This window comes from Choloepus didactylus, chromosome 17 (genome assembly GCF_015220235.1).
Source record: "Choloepus didactylus isolate mChoDid1 chromosome 17, mChoDid1.pri, whole genome shotgun sequence".
Taxonomy (NCBI): Eukaryota; Metazoa; Chordata; class Mammalia; order Pilosa; family Megalonychidae; genus Choloepus; species Choloepus didactylus.
Genome location: NC_051323.1, coordinates 63,940,710 through 63,957,302, shown reverse-complemented (window position 1 = coordinate 63,957,302; position 16,593 = coordinate 63,940,710). Strand labels below are relative to the sequence as shown.

Genomic DNA, 16,593 nt, shown 5'->3' with positions numbered 1-16,593 from the left:
CTTACTAGGTTAACATGTCCCTTTTTTCTTGGGGCTTTCAGAATTCTCTTTTTATCTTTGGTATTCATCAGTTTGACTACAACATACCATGGTGTGGTTCTGTTTGGGTTTACCCTGTTTGGAGTTTGTTGAGTGTCTTTGTTGTGTATATTCATGTCTTTCCTTAAATTTGGGAAGTTTTCTACCATTATTTCTTTGAATATTCACTCTACTCTTTTTTTCTTCTCCTTCTGGGACCCCCACTGTGTGTATATAGGTATGCTTGTTGGTGTTCCAAAGGTTCCTCAGGCTCTGTTCACTTTTCTTCTTTTTCCTATCTGCTCCTTATACTGAATGATTTCAGTTGTCTTGTCTTCAAGTTCATTGATTCATTCTTCTGCCATCTCCAGTCTGCTGTTGAACCCATCTAGGTAATATTTAATTTCTGTTACTGTGCTCTTCAGCTGTGTTTGTTTCCTTTTCATAATTTCCATCTCTATTATCTTTGTGTTCATCTATCATTTTCCTGTTTTCCTTTAGTTCTTTTACCATGTTTTCCTTATCTTTTTGAGCATATTTAGGACCATTTTTTAAAAGTCAATGTCTGGTATGTCCCAGATCTGGTCCTCCTCATTGGTGGTTTCCAGTGCTCTCATTTTCTTTTCTGCTTTGACCATTGTTCCTGTTTCTTTGTATGTTTTATAACCTTTTTTTGAAACTTGGACATTTTGATATTTTAATGTGTTGCTGAAATTTAGACTCTGAGGCATCTGTTCCTTAAGCTTGTATCTACTGGTGTTATGACCAAATTTTCTTTGAACTAATGAAGAAAAAAGATAAACCTTTCCCAAACTTCGCAGATTTACTTGTGCAAGTGCTCTTCTTCCAGGTGTATACATACAGTGGGTTGTGTGAGAGTATCTACAGGCCAAAGCATAGGGCCCTGCATAATCCTTTCTGTGCATGTGTCTTGTCTGGGACATGCGTGTGCAGCCCTAGGAATTCACCCGTTTACATGGTTACGAATGTTCCCTCTTCCCTAGGAAACAGTTTCCTTGTGGTCCTGTGCATTGCATTCTATGTCCTACAGCCAGTAATCCTTTGCCCCAGGTAGCACCACTTGACTGCTCTCCCACAGCATTCTGTAGCAGAGCTTGCTTGGTGAGTTGGCTTCTAAATCCAGGGCAGGTTCTGGGATGGCGAGTCCCTCAGGCAACTACCAGTCAGATTGGGCCAGTCATACACACACCCAGTATGTGCCTGTGTATGACTCTGCTCCCTCTGGAACTGGGACCAGGAATCTGCACTGGAACAGGCTGGCACCACCGAACTGATGAAGGGTGAGGGACAGTCTAGCTAGGGTGTCAGGAGATCGTACTGCCTTTTTTTTTTTTTTTTTTTTTCTCTAATTTTGAAATAAATTCAAAGTTACAGGAACAGCTGCAAAAACAATACTAACCCCATACACAGAACTCCATCATACCCTGACCCCCTCCCCTGATAGCCCAATCCACCAACTTTAACATGCTGTCACATTGCTACTTCTTTCCCTCCCTCCCTCCCTCCCATCCATCATCTATTGGTCTGTCTTTTGTACATATGAGAGCTAGCTGCACACATCCTTGAACAAACACTATAATTCACGTATACACTTCCCATGAGCAAGAACATTCTTTTATGCAATCCCATTAAGTGCAGCTAAGAAGTACAAGAGATTCAACAATGATACAAAGCTTACATTCTATACTTCCTTTTCCTTATGTCTCAACTGTGTCCCTTTGAGCCTCCTGTCCTCCATCCTCCAATCCCATCCAGGTTCATCCTTCACATTCAATTGTCATCTATTTAGACTGTCTTTTTTTTTTTTCAATTGTGGAAACATATATACAGCCTAAATCTTCCCATTCCACCCCCTCCCTAGCCTTCCATTAGTGGGATTAATAACATTTAGAATTTTGTAATACTCTTTCCCACCATCCATTACTAGAAATTTCCCTTCATCTCAAACAGCAACCCTACACTCATTTCTTAACTCCCCATGCCCCTTCCCCCATTTCTCTTAACCTATACTCTACTTTTCATCTCTATCGTCGTATTCTCTGATGATTTCTTTGTGTTTACCATGGGGCTTAAAATTAACCTCTTAAATCCATAACAACCTTGTTTTTCTTTGATACCACCTTCACTTCAATAGAACATATGAACTATGTTCCTATACTCCTCCATTCCCCCACCTTTATATAGTTGTCTAAAATTACATATTTTACATTGAGTTCAAAACCAGTGATTTATCATTAGAGTTTGTGTATTTTATATCACGTAGGAAGTAAATAGTGGAGTTACAATTCAAAAATTATTGACTTCTATTTGTATTCCATTGTGGTTGGAGAATGTACTTTGAGTACATTCAGATCCTACTGCTTTTAAGAATGCTTGTTCTTGATTCTGCATTTGCCCAGTTACTGCAGTTTAATTATTTTCTGGAGTCTTGAAAAAGATATTTCTTCCAGTTCTTGCTGGTTGTTCAAAACTTCTGTGAGGGGATGGAGCCCTGAAGCTTCTCACTCTGCTATACTGACTGGCAGAGTGTTACTTTAAGCAGATGTTTTTCTTAAAATGAAGTGAGGTCCTTTTCTTGAAATCAGGGACTTTCACTGGAATGTAGATTAGTAAGTGATAACTTTGAAACATGTAAAGCTATTGTGTAAGTTTAGGTGTGAGTAAAATGACAAAAGTAGGCTATTTTGGGCAGCTTAGAAGGGAGATGGTGGAGGTGCAGAAGCATTGTTATGAGGAGGCAAGAGCAGAGTAGAAAGAGAAGTATTTACTTCACTCCTGCTTTGGCAGAGGCTGGCCATGTGTGAATTGACCTTGCTTTCTAGGATATGCAAGTTCTGGAATGTGTTAATGGGTCCATGATCTCATATATTCCCAGTTTTCAGTGTGCTTTCATTTGCTCATCTCCTTTTCATTTTGTCATTTCTCTACTCCCTCACACCTGCTTTTGCCCTTGTTGAAAACATCTATCACTTGTCTTTCTATAATTTTTCTTTTTCCAGATAGTTTGTTTTGTTTTACTTGATTTCTGTGTGGTCAGCTTCCCATTTCCTACCCCTGATTCCTCCTCCTTAGAGACAACTTTACAAGTCTTAGTGGTTTGTTTTACCATTTAAATCTATGTTTCATACTTTTGAGTAAAATACATATATGTATATATTTTTTTCCTTCATCCTTGCTCCCTAATTTTAAACATTTTCTATTGTCCTTTCTACTGTGTCCCTCCACAACTCCCTCCACAGATATTTCTATCCCTTCCTCATTCTTCAGCACCATTAACTGCAGTTTTTGGTTTGATGAATAGTCGTATATATGATTATGATAAGGTAAATATTTTTGCATTTGAGTTGCCCTTATTATGGAGTTCTGCTTTTCTTGGAGTAGTTAATTGTTTTTGTTTGTTTAGTTTTCTGTGATGTAGTACTTTTAACCCAAATCCAACAGCTTAAACCCTCATGTATGGTCAAACAGGTCACATAATCTGTCAGTTTAAGTGTTTTGTTTTGTTTTGTTTTTTGAGCCTTCCTTCCTGGAGCACTCGTCTTCTTGCTCTAGTCTGAACTGGTTTCTTGTTCTCTTTGCTACACAGCTGTCTTCCTAGCTCTTCCCTTAATCATCACCTTGAGAATTTCCTTCACCTCTTCTGTTAGACTCTTTGTTTTTGTGTCTCATGTCCTTTTGATTTACATCCTCTGTTTTGTTGTAGCACAGTCTCCAGTTTGTTTTCAGAAGAATTGGGTGACTTTTTTTTAAGTAACATATCTGAAAAACATCTTTACTCAATTTAATTGATAACTTGGTTATGAAATTCTTGGTTTGAAATAAGTTTTGCCTCAATTTTGAGAGCATTGTTCCATTCTCTAATGGCTTGCAATGTTGTTAGATGTCTGATGTGATTCGTGTTCTCACTAGCATACAGGTTTTCTGGACATTTCCTTTTAATTGGGAAACATTTCCTTCTGTTCTCAGAACATTTTTTTCTATTGTTTGAGCTTTTCTCTCTTTTCTTTGTTAATTTCTTTCTTATGTTCCTATTAAATGGATGTTGGACCTCATGTTTTCCTGTGTTCTCCTTTTTGAGAGATTTCCTCAACTTTATCTTCCAGGAGAAGGGGTTTGGAGTTTACAATTTAGTATCTAGATTTTTGCTTATCTTCTTCTATAACCCCTGCCCTCAGCCTTGTTGGTACTTCATAAGTTAGCAGTTAATCAGTTTATACTGAGAGCAAACCTTTTTGCTGCTGCTTTTCTGGGGGTGGGGGCAGGAGGGAAGTAGTCAGCTGGTTGTGCAGGATCGGGGTATGGGGTATCTCTCTGGATGAGTTAACATCTCTCTGGGTCTTATTGTTACCGTTTTCAGCCCCACGTCGGTTCTTGATATCTAGTAGCTTAAGTGACTTCATGTATTTGCTCACAGTGGCATCAGGTGTCATGGAAAGAAGCACTGACTGCATCAAGCACTGACTACTTAATATTGGCTCTGCCTTTTTCTTACTTATGTATCCTTAAGCAAGGCATTTAACCTCCCTAGGCTTCAGTTCCTTTGAAAAATGTAGGTTGAAGACAGAAGTCTCCCCCAAATTCTATGGTTCTTTGTATATCTTTAATAACTGTTGTTTAAATATCTTAAGATAGTTCTTGCTAATAAAAGAGTTGATAGTAAAGTAGACAGTTACTTTTCTATTATGGTTGCTGTTGTACCTTGTGAGAATCTGTCTCTTTTTAAAAGGGATAAAAGCTCTGTTCCTTTTCATGTCATCTTGACTGTTGTGTGTGATTTTTTGTGTGTGTCATGTGCTTCCTCTTAAATCTTATATATCCTGCTAAAAATGTGCAATCAAAATACTATCATGCTAAGACCACTTGGGATAATTTTCTGAATATTTGTTACTGTTTTGACATAAAATTACAGTTTTGAAAAAAGTTTTTTTTTAAACTAAATTTTGTTTGTACTATATAAAATCATATACCTATTCCAGAGTCAAAACAATATAAGAAAATACAGTCAAAGAAATTTACTAATACTTGTTTTATTAAATAGTTATTATGTTGTCTAGCTCCTATTAGGCTTTGGGGTTATAAAAATTAATATAAATAGTGCTTCTGAGGCTCTTGGGTAATTTTATGTCTTTTCACTTCTGAAGCTAACTACTTAAAATCGATGCCTCTATAAACTCCAATGGCTCCAATCTTATCTGGGCCTTCACCATTCCATGTTACCTTTTCTTTTCCTTGATTATCTTTTTCTCCTTTTCCCCCGCAGTCTCTGTTGCGGATGTTCATTGCTTGCTTCAGACTCGCTGCACATTTTACTCGGCAGACTCTCTTGCCTCTTTATTGATAAAATTGAGACCATTGTATATGAACCATCAGACCATGTTCCTTCTTTTTTTCCATCCATATCTTGTTTGGGGCAACCCCTGGCACTTGATACTGTTCTTATCCTTTTTTGTTTTCTTAGACCTTTTTTCATCATTTCCGTTTTTTCTCTCCTTTATCTTCAACTTCTCCATTGGCTATTTTTCCTTAGCCTGAAAGCACAGCCATGCTCTTTCTCATCCTGTATAACTATCCACCTCCATGTCCCGTCATTGCTCTGTCTCTTCCTTCACTTTGTCAGTCAGGATTTTTGGAAGCTGTTTAACATACTGGCTCTTTAGAAGAGGAAATAGTATGATATAAGAACAGAAAATACATATTAACTGTCATTTGTCTACTTTATGCCTCTATTTTTAAATTTTTTAACTGTCACATGTATTGCTTTATGATTAAAAAAATAAATGTATATGCAGCAGTGTCAAGGGGCTAACTTTGGTGAGGATTGGTAGTGGGGGAAGGAGTAAGGAGCTTTTTTGAGTTAAGATGCCATATATAACATATAAGAATTAGGTGGCATTCTTAAGTGGCATTTCAAATCAGGAGAGAAAAGATGGATTATTTAACAGATGTTGCTTGAATAATACAGTTGGTTAATGATTTATAAAAAAAAAATTAGGGCTCTAGCCCACATTATCAAAATAAGTTTCAGATTAGAAGTAATTTTAGAGAAACTGAAAGATGATTATTTCATGGAACTCAATTGAAAGCCTTTTGTTAGCATATATATAAAAAAAAACAGTAAATAGCAAAGAAAAGGTTGTTTTTACTACATAAAAAATTGAGGTCTTGTTTCACAAACTCATTAAGTGATGAGACAAACTGCAAACAAATAAAAAACAAAAACAAAAATTAGTATGGTTAAGAGCTCTTAAAAATCAGGGAGACAATTTTCTCTTTGCTCCCTAAAAATTGGCAACTGCTGAAGTATGCTAATAGAGAATTTATACTACATGTATTTCAGTGTGCTTACTAAAAAATTGTCTTAGTAATCAGACACATGCCAGGTTGATTCAGCGATACCTCTTCTGCCTGCCAAATTAGCAAAGATAGAAGAAATGAAAAAAATTAATTTTGAAGAATATATTCTGATTTGGGCACTCTGATATTGAGACTGACATCAACTTTATGTAGGCAAATTTGGTAGTATAGCAAAAGTTTCAAATATTTATATTCTTTGGACTAGTTATTTAATTTCTAAGAATTTATTGCAAGGGAATAATTATGGGTACACAAATTTATGTGTGTTTCAAATAAATGTTGAGTGCCTACTGTCTGCTAGGTAATATTCCTGGCTGCACATGCTGAGCAAGCCACAGGGGCTGTGCCCTAGAGGAGCCTACAGTTTTGAAGGCTAGACAAACATAAAAACAATAAAAATAATTATGAGTTGGATAAATGTATGGAGGAAATAAATAGGATGCTGTGATAAGGAATAATTAAGGGGGCCTATTTAGATAGTTCAGTTAGGGAAGGTAGCAGGGGAGCCACTCTCCGAAGCCAGCCAAAGCTCCACTGCATGATTTATTACACAGCCAAGCTCATACGCCAGATATCTGAATCTGCATTCTCTCTTGTGCTGAGGAGGATTACTCATCATTGGTAGAGTAAAACCAACCTGTTTTATGAAGGGCTAAGTCCAGGTCATGTTCTCTATTAGTAAACAGACAGTCCAGCGATAGGTGAATTCTACTTCGTAAGGATAGGAAGAGCCAACATCAAAGATCAAAAAGAGAGGTCTCTGTGAATGCTTGACTCTCCAAAGCCAGTTATCAGTATGGTAACTTTTCTGAAACTTCCTATTTAAAACTCAGAAGGTTAGAGGGACCCACTTTCAGGGCCTCTGTTTGTACTGAAAATCAAGATAAGTGAATCTTTTCTCTTCTGCCCCACCAGAGTTTTCTGTCTTCCTTGAGCTTGACTTAGTACATCTATGTTATCGTTTTGACAAGTATACTGCCCCAAGCTCCGTGGCTGCTATTGCTAATGGACCCAGCCCAGCCTTTTCACTTAAAAATGGTAGATTTGTAAAAATGAAATACTGTAAATAATTGATGAAATACTGTAAAATAGCATCTCCTTCCTGCTCCTATGTAGATCTATTTGCTGGTTACTTCTGTTAAAATGTAGGGTTGGTGAAGATAGACTTTGTTTTACTACTGATTCCTCAATGCAAGAACAGTGCCTGGTGAATAGTAAGCACAGTGAATACTGTTTGTTGAATGACTGAACAGGTGCTAAATTTTGTGAGCCTTAAGGAACACAGACTATATTTATTTTTTAGTATTCTTAAAAAATACAGAGTTTTCTAGAAAAGACCAGGTACAAAAGTAAAAAGAATTCAGGTGGTAGCCAGAGCTTGCAAATTTCAGGTGTGTGCTTAAATTTAAATGTCAGGTCTTATTTCTGTGAGTTTATTCTTTTTGGAATTTCAGCCCTAACACTGATTGTTTTTAAATGACACTTTTTTTTCCCTTCAGAAAAGGTATATATTGTCCTTAAAATTAACTAAAAATTTAGGAAAAAATCTTTTCTTCTCTAATTAGATGATGGAAACCTAAGAGAATCATAGTTATTCCATAGTTTACCTGCCTTCGGTGAATTTTTCACTTTTGCATTAAGAGCACTGGGCAGAAATTACATTGTGTCATGACATTGCCTGTTACGGGTAATACAGAAGTAATAGAAGTTTATTATAGAAAATTTGAAAGCTAAAAAAAAAAAATCACACAATATAATTTTATAATTCAGAAATAATTAGCATTTTCATATATAGCTACATAAAAGCATACAGTTGAAAACATACTGCTTTATAGCCTTTTTTTCATTCAGTATTTTGATTTTTTCTCATGTCCTTGTGTAGTCTTCAAAAATGAGATGTTTGATGGCTGTATAATCACGTGGATATGCCATAATCTGGTGTGTCTTGAGTTTATGGAAGTAAAGACTCAGGGTATGGACTTGGTTTATTACCTGAAGAATTAAATTTTGCCATGCCTTATTAATTCCTAGCATGTTAAATACTGATCTGTCAGGTAATATCTTTAGAGAGAACAGTACCTGGACCGGAGAATCCCCAGTGCTTTCATGGGTCTGAAGTACTTGCTTATTCTCCCCTATGTAGGCTTACGTATTAGAAGAACTAGAAAACGTGGTTTCTTTTTTGCTGTCTGTAAAGTGAGGGTGTTATAACATGGTTTCTTAAGGTTTATTGCTGATACATAAATTCTTAACTTCTAATGTCTTCCTGTCTTGCTATTCTGGAATTTGTTTTGTTTCATGATGAGAACTATAAAACATGGAATCATGACTTTTAGAATATATACATATATTTTTATAGGCACTTTAAAAATACGTCCTAAGTGAAGAAAAACTAAATATTTTAATATTAACCTTGTTTGGACAAATTTTTAGTCCTTTTGAAAAAAGTTGGTTAATATTTCAAACTATTCATAGAAAGTGAAACACTCTTAATTTTTTTTAGAAGTCAATGAAAGGATTCTATTTTGCAAAGTTGTACTATGAAGCTAAAGAATATGATCTTGCTAAAAAGTAAGTACCAAACTGTAAACATGCTTTAGTTTTCTAAAATCAATGCCTTACCTCATGTTGTACTTTGAAATAAGTAAAAATATTATGTTGTTTAGCACTTCTTCCTAAGTGTTTCTTGGAAAGAAGGTATTTAATACTTAAATGGATGTTAAGGATCAACCTAGAAATGATTATTTTCCCCGTGCTTGCTGCTTGTTTATACCTAAGGAATAAATTGTTTGGCTTAAAACACTTTTTCTAAAAGTTGTCCAGATTAGGAAAAAAGGGAACTATTATACCCTATTTGGCAATTGTTGCTGTTTAGTATTTCGCATTATGATAACTATAAAAATCTTTATTACAATCACTTTCTTGTTTGTATGAAAAACTCTTAAGTGCTTTACCAAAATGTGATCAGGAAGAAAAAGAATTTGTGTTAATTTCTTATGTGGGGGTAGCACTAGAAAAACATTTGATAAATGTAGCATTTAATGGATGAGTGTATTGTCAGTTCTGTGTGTGTGTGTGTGTGTGTGTGTGTGTGTGTATTTTAAGTACTACACATTTTTTCCTTTAGGTAGTTTTGAGTTAGCTGCATGTTCTAGTTTAAATAATGGTAGCAAATAATTAGAATAACAGTATAAATTAGTTAAGTGGTTGCTTTGGTTTAAGATGTACTCTTCAGTTAGCATGTAAGTACATTTCCAAATTTGATAATTTACAGATGATTTATTTTTCATTTTTATTATTTTTTAAACAGATACATATCTACATATATTAATGTGCAAGAAAGAGATCCCAAAGCTCACAGGTTTCTGGGTCTTCTTTATGAAGCGGAGGAAAACATTGACAAAGCTGTTGAATGTTATAAGGTAAACTGTGTAGGGCTAAAATACAGCCTTTGCATAGCCAAACATACATGGTGCCCGGAGTAATTTATATAATGTATGGTTCAGATATGTCTTATGGATGCCATGAAAGCAGGCATTGTTATACTACCATTAAGTGCAATAGATTAAGAAATTATTTGGCTCAAAAGTATACTATAAAGAGGTTAGCACTTAGAAGATTAATTAAAAATCTATATATTTAAAACCCTTAAGTTCAACGTTAGAAATTCTGTCCTTAAGGTTTTTTGTTTTGGCATGTACCTAATGGAATGTAATTTTTATTTGACTCATCTCCAAAAAATTCTGAGACAATTTAACTTTAATTTAGAAATGTTAGAATAACATATTATCATTTAGGAATACAGTTTTAAGTGTGTGCAGTAATATTTTTAAACCTCTGGATGCATGTGTATACTTTAAGAATCCTACTAATTTATTTCTTTTTTGATGTTAGCGTTCAGTGGAATTAAACCCAACACAAAAAGATCTTGTGTTGAAGATTGCAGAATTGCTTTGTAAAAATGATGTTACTGATGGAAGAGCAAAATACTGGGTTGAAAGAGCAGCTAAGCTTTTCCCAGGAAGTCCTTCAATTTATAAATTAAAGGTAAAAATATAAACAAAACTTATTTTAAAAACAGTTGGAAAAAATATGACACACCTTTTCTAATAGTTGGAGGTTTAATACTTTATAGTAGCAAACCTTAAACTGTTATGTGTACATGTGTTTCCTTTAAAATATTTTCCTTTACAAAGTTATTTTAAAACTTTCTGAGTATAGGCGGTCTAGAGTTTTCTGATAACTATTACCTAAAAATGTAAGGAATTGTATTATCAGATAGTGAGGTTTTCAAGTAAAGGTTAAACGATGGGTTCAGTATATTGTAGAGGTAATTACTAAAAACATAGGAACTGTTTGCTAGTGTATTAACTGATCCTGGTTGTTATTCTTTACTGATTAAAATACTTTACTGAGTAACTCTTCTGGAGAAAATTATTCCAGATGCGCTAGGCAAGTAGAATTTTAAGTTTGAAGTCACCCTTCCCCCAATCATAAATGTTTCTGATACAATTTTTTTTTTACTTTTTATTTTGAAATAACAACAGATTCACAAGGAGTTGCAAAGATAGTACAGAAAGAGTCTGTTTACCCTTTATCCATTTCCTCCAATGGTTACATCTTTTTTTAATGCAATTTTACTGAGATATATTTACATACTATACAATCATCCAAAGTGTACAATCAGTTGTTCACAGTATCATCATATAGTTGTGCATTCATCACCACAATCAGACTTGAACATTTTCATTACTCCAAATAATAAGAATAAAAGTTAAAGTAAAAAAGAATATCCAAAGCATCCCATACCCCTCCTTACTCCCTGTTGTTCATTTATTTTTTTAATGCATTACTTTTACTGAGATACATTCAAACACCCTACTGTCATCCGCAGTGTACAGTTATTCAAAACACAATCATATAGTTGTGCGTTCATCACCAGAATCAATTTTTGAACCTCTTCCTTACTCCAAAAAAAATAAAAATAAAGGCAAAAAAGAGCACCCAAAACATTCTGTCCCCTTCATCCCACCCTATTCTTCATCTAATTTTTGTCCCCAATTTTCCACTCATCTTTCCCGGTGGTTACATCTTGCATAGCTATAATACTGTATTAAAATTAGGAGTTTGACATTGTTACAATATGTGTGTATAATTCTTTGTCATTTTATTACATGTGTAGATTCCTGTAACCACCACCACTATCAACATACAGAACAGAGCCATCACCACAAAGAATGCCCATGTGCTACCCCTTTTGTAGTCACATCCACCCCCATTTCCCCAACATCCCTAATCCTTGGAAACCACTGATTTGTTCTCCATCTCCATAGTTCTGTCATTTTGAGAATGGAATCATACAGTATCTGACCTTTTAAGGTTTGTTTTTTTTTTTTTTGCTCAGCATTATGCCCTTGACATCCATGGAAGTTGTTGTGTATATCAGTAGTTTGTTCCTTTTAATTGCTGAGTAGTATTCCATGATATGGAGGTGCCACAGTTTATTTAATCATTCACTTATTGAGGAAAGTTTTGGCTATATCCAGTTCTTGGCTATTGCAAATCAGGTATGAACAATTGTGTGCAGGTTTTAAAATCTAAAGTATTGGGGAAAATCTTAGAGATAAACACTAGTACCATATTACTGTGAAAAGCAGCTGGGTTATAAATATTAGTCTAAAATACTAGGTCTAAGCATGAAGATTTCTTTACCTGTTATCTTTGTGTTCTGCCTCACATAATTCCTATATTGGATGTCACCATCCACTACATTTGGGGACAGTGACATTAAGGAATATATGTGATGGTAGAGGATAATTTTTCTTGCGGTATAGCAGAAGTGAGAGTGATGCTTTTGAAGCATTCTCATTTCCTTTATTAACCCTTTAAAGCACAGTCATCTAAAGCTAAACCTTTCTTGTATCAGATTCCTTTTCATTTTTTGGACTTGAAATGTGTAAGATTTATAACTGCTGTGCATAATAATCTTATTTATCCTAAAATTTAAAGCTTATTCAGGTAAATAGTTTCTGAGATTTGTTTGCATGAAAATATTACTGGTGATGGAAGGGAATGGGATACTGAGCCCTAATGGAAGTCTTTGATGGGTGGAGGGAGAGAGATGGTGAATACATGTGGATCATGGCAAAATGAAATTTACATATGATGGCTTCAGTTTTTCTCAGTGAAGGACGGATCAAAATCATAAGCCAAAAGTGAGGATTGAAGGAAGGTATAGGAAATTTGAGGTGAGAGTGAGAAGGTACAAAGTGATATTTTTATGGAATGGAGAAAGTGAATGAGTTAAAAGTAAGATAGGATTTTGTTCTAGGCAATATCTACTTGAGGTTTGAGATAATGAAAGTGAAATCAGCCTGACTGGATTCCCCAAATTTCCCAAATTCCTTCCCCCAGTTGTCCAACTATTAGTGAATAGCCACAAAGAGCAGATGGTAGGGTTCATCAAGGAAAGGTAGAGGGAATTTGCATGAGGATATCTGCAAGCAAGCAGTAATTATAGATATTAGTGATTATGGCATTTTAGTTTGACAGAGAAGAAGAAAAAGTATGTACATGTGTGGGTTTTTGGTGGATAATTAAAACTTGGTAATGACAGTGTATTGAAGGAAGCTTTTCGTGTGTTAGGGGAGTAAGCATGTGGTAGTTAAGAGTACTTGAGCCTCCCGTGAGCTAGAAGAACAAGATAGGTATGATAGTCTGAATGGTATAACCAAGATAAAGATTTTGAAGACGTGCCAATGGCAAATGAATGGCTGAGACTGGACTATAGGAAAATGTCATTGAAGAATTAAGTAGCTAGGCTGTTGTATATTTTTAATTGCTAATACCAGTGACAATTGTTGGGGAGAAGACTGTTCTAGTTGCTAACAAGGAAGAATGGGTAGAGTAGCTGGATACCATGTCCTGTATGGACCAGGGTTCTTTACAAAGAGTTGGGGGGAGATAGGATTTGGAAGTGGTGATGGGGAGTGAGTAGGTTAAAAACCCCACTTCTCTCATTGTATGTAGACTACCATGCTACCATGGCAGAGAGGTGGTGGAGAGTATCTTGAGATGATATTTAGTTCACTTAAAGCCAGGAGGTAAAGTGAATGCTCTGAGAAGATGATGAAGATAGCAGAAGAGTAGGTATTCCAAAGCCGGAGTGGAGGGTGTGGGTAGTGAATCTGATTTAATGACTTACAGAGCAGTTTTACGATAAGGACCGTACTAATGAGGATTGACTGGGGTAGACTGGCTTCTGGTGGTGACTGGGGTGTATAGGGAGGTGGTGAAATAGTGCTGGTAATCTCTGAGGTAAGTATGAGCAACCACAACTATTGTGGTAATCCCAAATGCTTCTCTTCGGGTAAAGTTCTTGAGGTTTAGCTTATGGGCTGGAAGCAAAACTCTTAAGGGACTTAGTGTGCTATGTGGGATGGTACTTTGGGTAGCAACATCCTAAGGGTAAAATGGTGCTCACAGGAACAATTACATGTTTAAAATGCCGCTGGTATTTCTCTAAATTATGGATTTTTTTTTTTTTTAATTAGGAACAGCTTTTAGATTGTAAAGGTGAAGATGGTTGGAATAAACTTTTTGACTTGATTCAGTCGGAACTCTATGCAAGACCTGATGATGTCCATGTGAACATCCGACTAGTGGAGCTCTATCGGTCAAATAAAAGATTGAAGGATGCTGTGGCTCACTGTCATGAGGCAGAGAAAAGCATAGCTTTGCGTTCAAGTTTAGAATGGAATTCATGTGTTTTACAGACCCTTAAGGTAGGTAAAATCTGTTGAGGCTCCACATTTTTCTATAGACTGTTATCATTTATCCCTTTGTACTTAAGCAGTGCCCTCCAAGAGTTAAATTGCTTCAATTTATGTAGAGCAACTATGAAATTAAAATTTTTGCCAGGATGATTTCAATTTATAATGGACTGTGTAGGATAATTATGACAAGTATGTATATTTTCGGTGTTTCATTTATAAGAATGATGTAAAAATTGAAATGGTTTCACAGATACTACAGGAATGGACAAAGGGATTTTGTAGGCATAAAACGATCAATTCTGCAAGATTTGAAAACGTTTTGTGACTTATTCTTTCTATAAAATAGGAATATCTGGAATCTTTACCGTGTTTGGAGTCTGATAAAAGTAACTGGCAAGCAACCAGTAAAGACTTACTTCTGGCCTATGCTAACCTTATGCTGCTTACGCTTTCTACTAGAGATGTTCAGGAAAGTAGAGAATTATTGGCAAGGTATGTTGACTTGAGAGTACTTTTAGTATAAGTAACAGATAACTGTTTTTTTGCAGTAATTTGTTTGGTTCATTGTTCTAAATAGCTTTGCTGCATCATCATTTCTATAATGTACTTAGGGGTTATAGTTAATATGATGAACTACTTGGAAGGAATCTTTTTACTTCTTTTATTGGAGTATTATAACTGGCTCTGCATGACTTTGATTTTTAGAGAGCTCTTATAGTTGAAGCTTAATTGAAATTATCCTTATAGTTAAATATTCCATATTGCATGCTTGATTAAAGAAACAAACGTAAAAGGAATATTCTGCTATTCCAAATTTTGTTTAAAAAATGAGATAATCTTGAGTGAAAATCACACTAACGGAATCTGAGAATAAAGTTCATCTGTCATCAGATGGATAGGTTCAGAAGTACTATTATAAGCACTTAGCATTGACTAATATTTCAGAAAACACTGATATAGCTTAAAAACAAAAGAACTCAACTGTAACGGATGATTTTTCTATTTTTCTAAATTTGATTTTGAGGACCAGTATCTCTATTTTAGTAAAATAAATTCCACTGAACAAAAACATTATTTGGATTTGTGTAAGAAGATATTTTAGAGCAGGGGTCAACTAGAGCTTGCAGGTCACCCACTGCCTGATACTGCTAAAGCAAGTTTTATTGGAACACAGCCACGCCTCTCTGTTTACGTATTGTCTATGACTTCTCACTACTGTGGTGGAGTTTAGAGTTGTGATAGAGACAGATTCTGTCTGTAGTTGTGACAGAGGCAGAGACTATATGGCCTATAAAACCAAAATTATTAGAATCTCGCCTTCATAGAAAAAGTCCCCAGTTTAGACTGTACCTTTGTTAAGGAATTATCTTGTGTTTCCTTCTTGAATATAGAAAGTTCTTTTTGCAAGGAATGGGGGTAAATAGTGTTAGTGCAATACTTAGTGTTCCAAGGTTTGGTAAGGGCAGTGTCTAAAAACCTAACTTGCACTTTCAGATTATGTTAGAAAATATTTAGGAAGTTTTATTTTGAATGGCTTATATATACTCATGTTTTTTGGTCACAGGATCCTTTTACGTTCTTTGAGGACCCCAGTGATGTTTTGTTTGTGGGTTATATCTATCACTTTTTACCATATTAGAAATTAAAACTGGGAAATTAAAATATTTATTGATTCATTTGAAATAATAAGCCCCTTACATATTAGTAACATTATTTTTATGAAAAAATATTTATTTTCCAAATATAAAAAAAGTGGCATTTTTGTATTTCTCTTTAATGTCTGGCTTGATAGACCACGTGTTGATTCTTACCTATTTATCAATTCAGTTTATTAAGCTATTATGTGTCATGTAGACTCTGGAAAACTCCACTGTGCATACATGAGAAAATGATAGTGAAAAAGACTAATCTACGTAGTAGTATTATAAAAATAATTTTAACCTCATGGATCCATTGAAAAGGGTCTTGGGAACTCCCAGTGGTCCCCAGATCTATTTTATATAAAAGTACAATAAGAAATACCTGTTGTTCAAATTTCTTATTATAAGCTATTTCAGAAGCATGCTTCACATTCCTATTAAGTGTTTGCTTTTGCTTTTTTTTTCACAATGAAGATTCTGAGAACCATCAGGATTTAGAAACACTAATTATATATATATAGATTATAAATAATAGAAATAAAATTTTCATAGAAGCAGTTATAGTATTGATTCCCAAATATCTGAGTATATGTGAGTTATGTACTTAAAATTTGAAAATGGCATGTTTAATTTGGGAAATTCCAACTCTGAATCAAATAAGTAAAACCATATGATCAGGAAGGAAGTTGAAAATACTTTAGTTTCCAAACTTTGGTCTGGGTTACTATGAAACATTAACCTATAACAATTCATCTTATTTGATTTGTATCTTTTCTATGATTGAA

The 16,593-nt window shown here is 34.9% G+C and overlaps 1 protein-coding gene across 5 annotated transcripts in view; it reads left to right on the top strand.

Moving 5' to 3' along the window:
• Positions 1-16,593, top strand: part of RANBP2 (RAN binding protein 2) — a 69,083-nt gene that overhangs the window by 3,421 nt on the left and 49,069 nt on the right. For 4 of the 5 annotated variants that reach the window (XM_037807142.1, XM_037807140.1, XM_037807143.1 and 1 more), the window contains exons 2-6: positions 8,897-8,964; positions 9,704-9,815; positions 10,288-10,440; positions 13,947-14,177; positions 14,515-14,660. In XM_037807142.1, coding sequence (XP_037663070.1) covers positions 8,897-8,964; positions 9,704-9,815; positions 10,288-10,440; positions 13,947-14,177; positions 14,515-14,660 — 710 coding nt within the window. The remainder of the gene's footprint in view (positions 1-8,896; positions 8,965-9,703; positions 9,816-10,287; positions 10,441-13,946; positions 14,178-14,514; positions 14,661-16,593) is intronic. The other variant, XM_037807141.1, reaches the window with a different exon arrangement.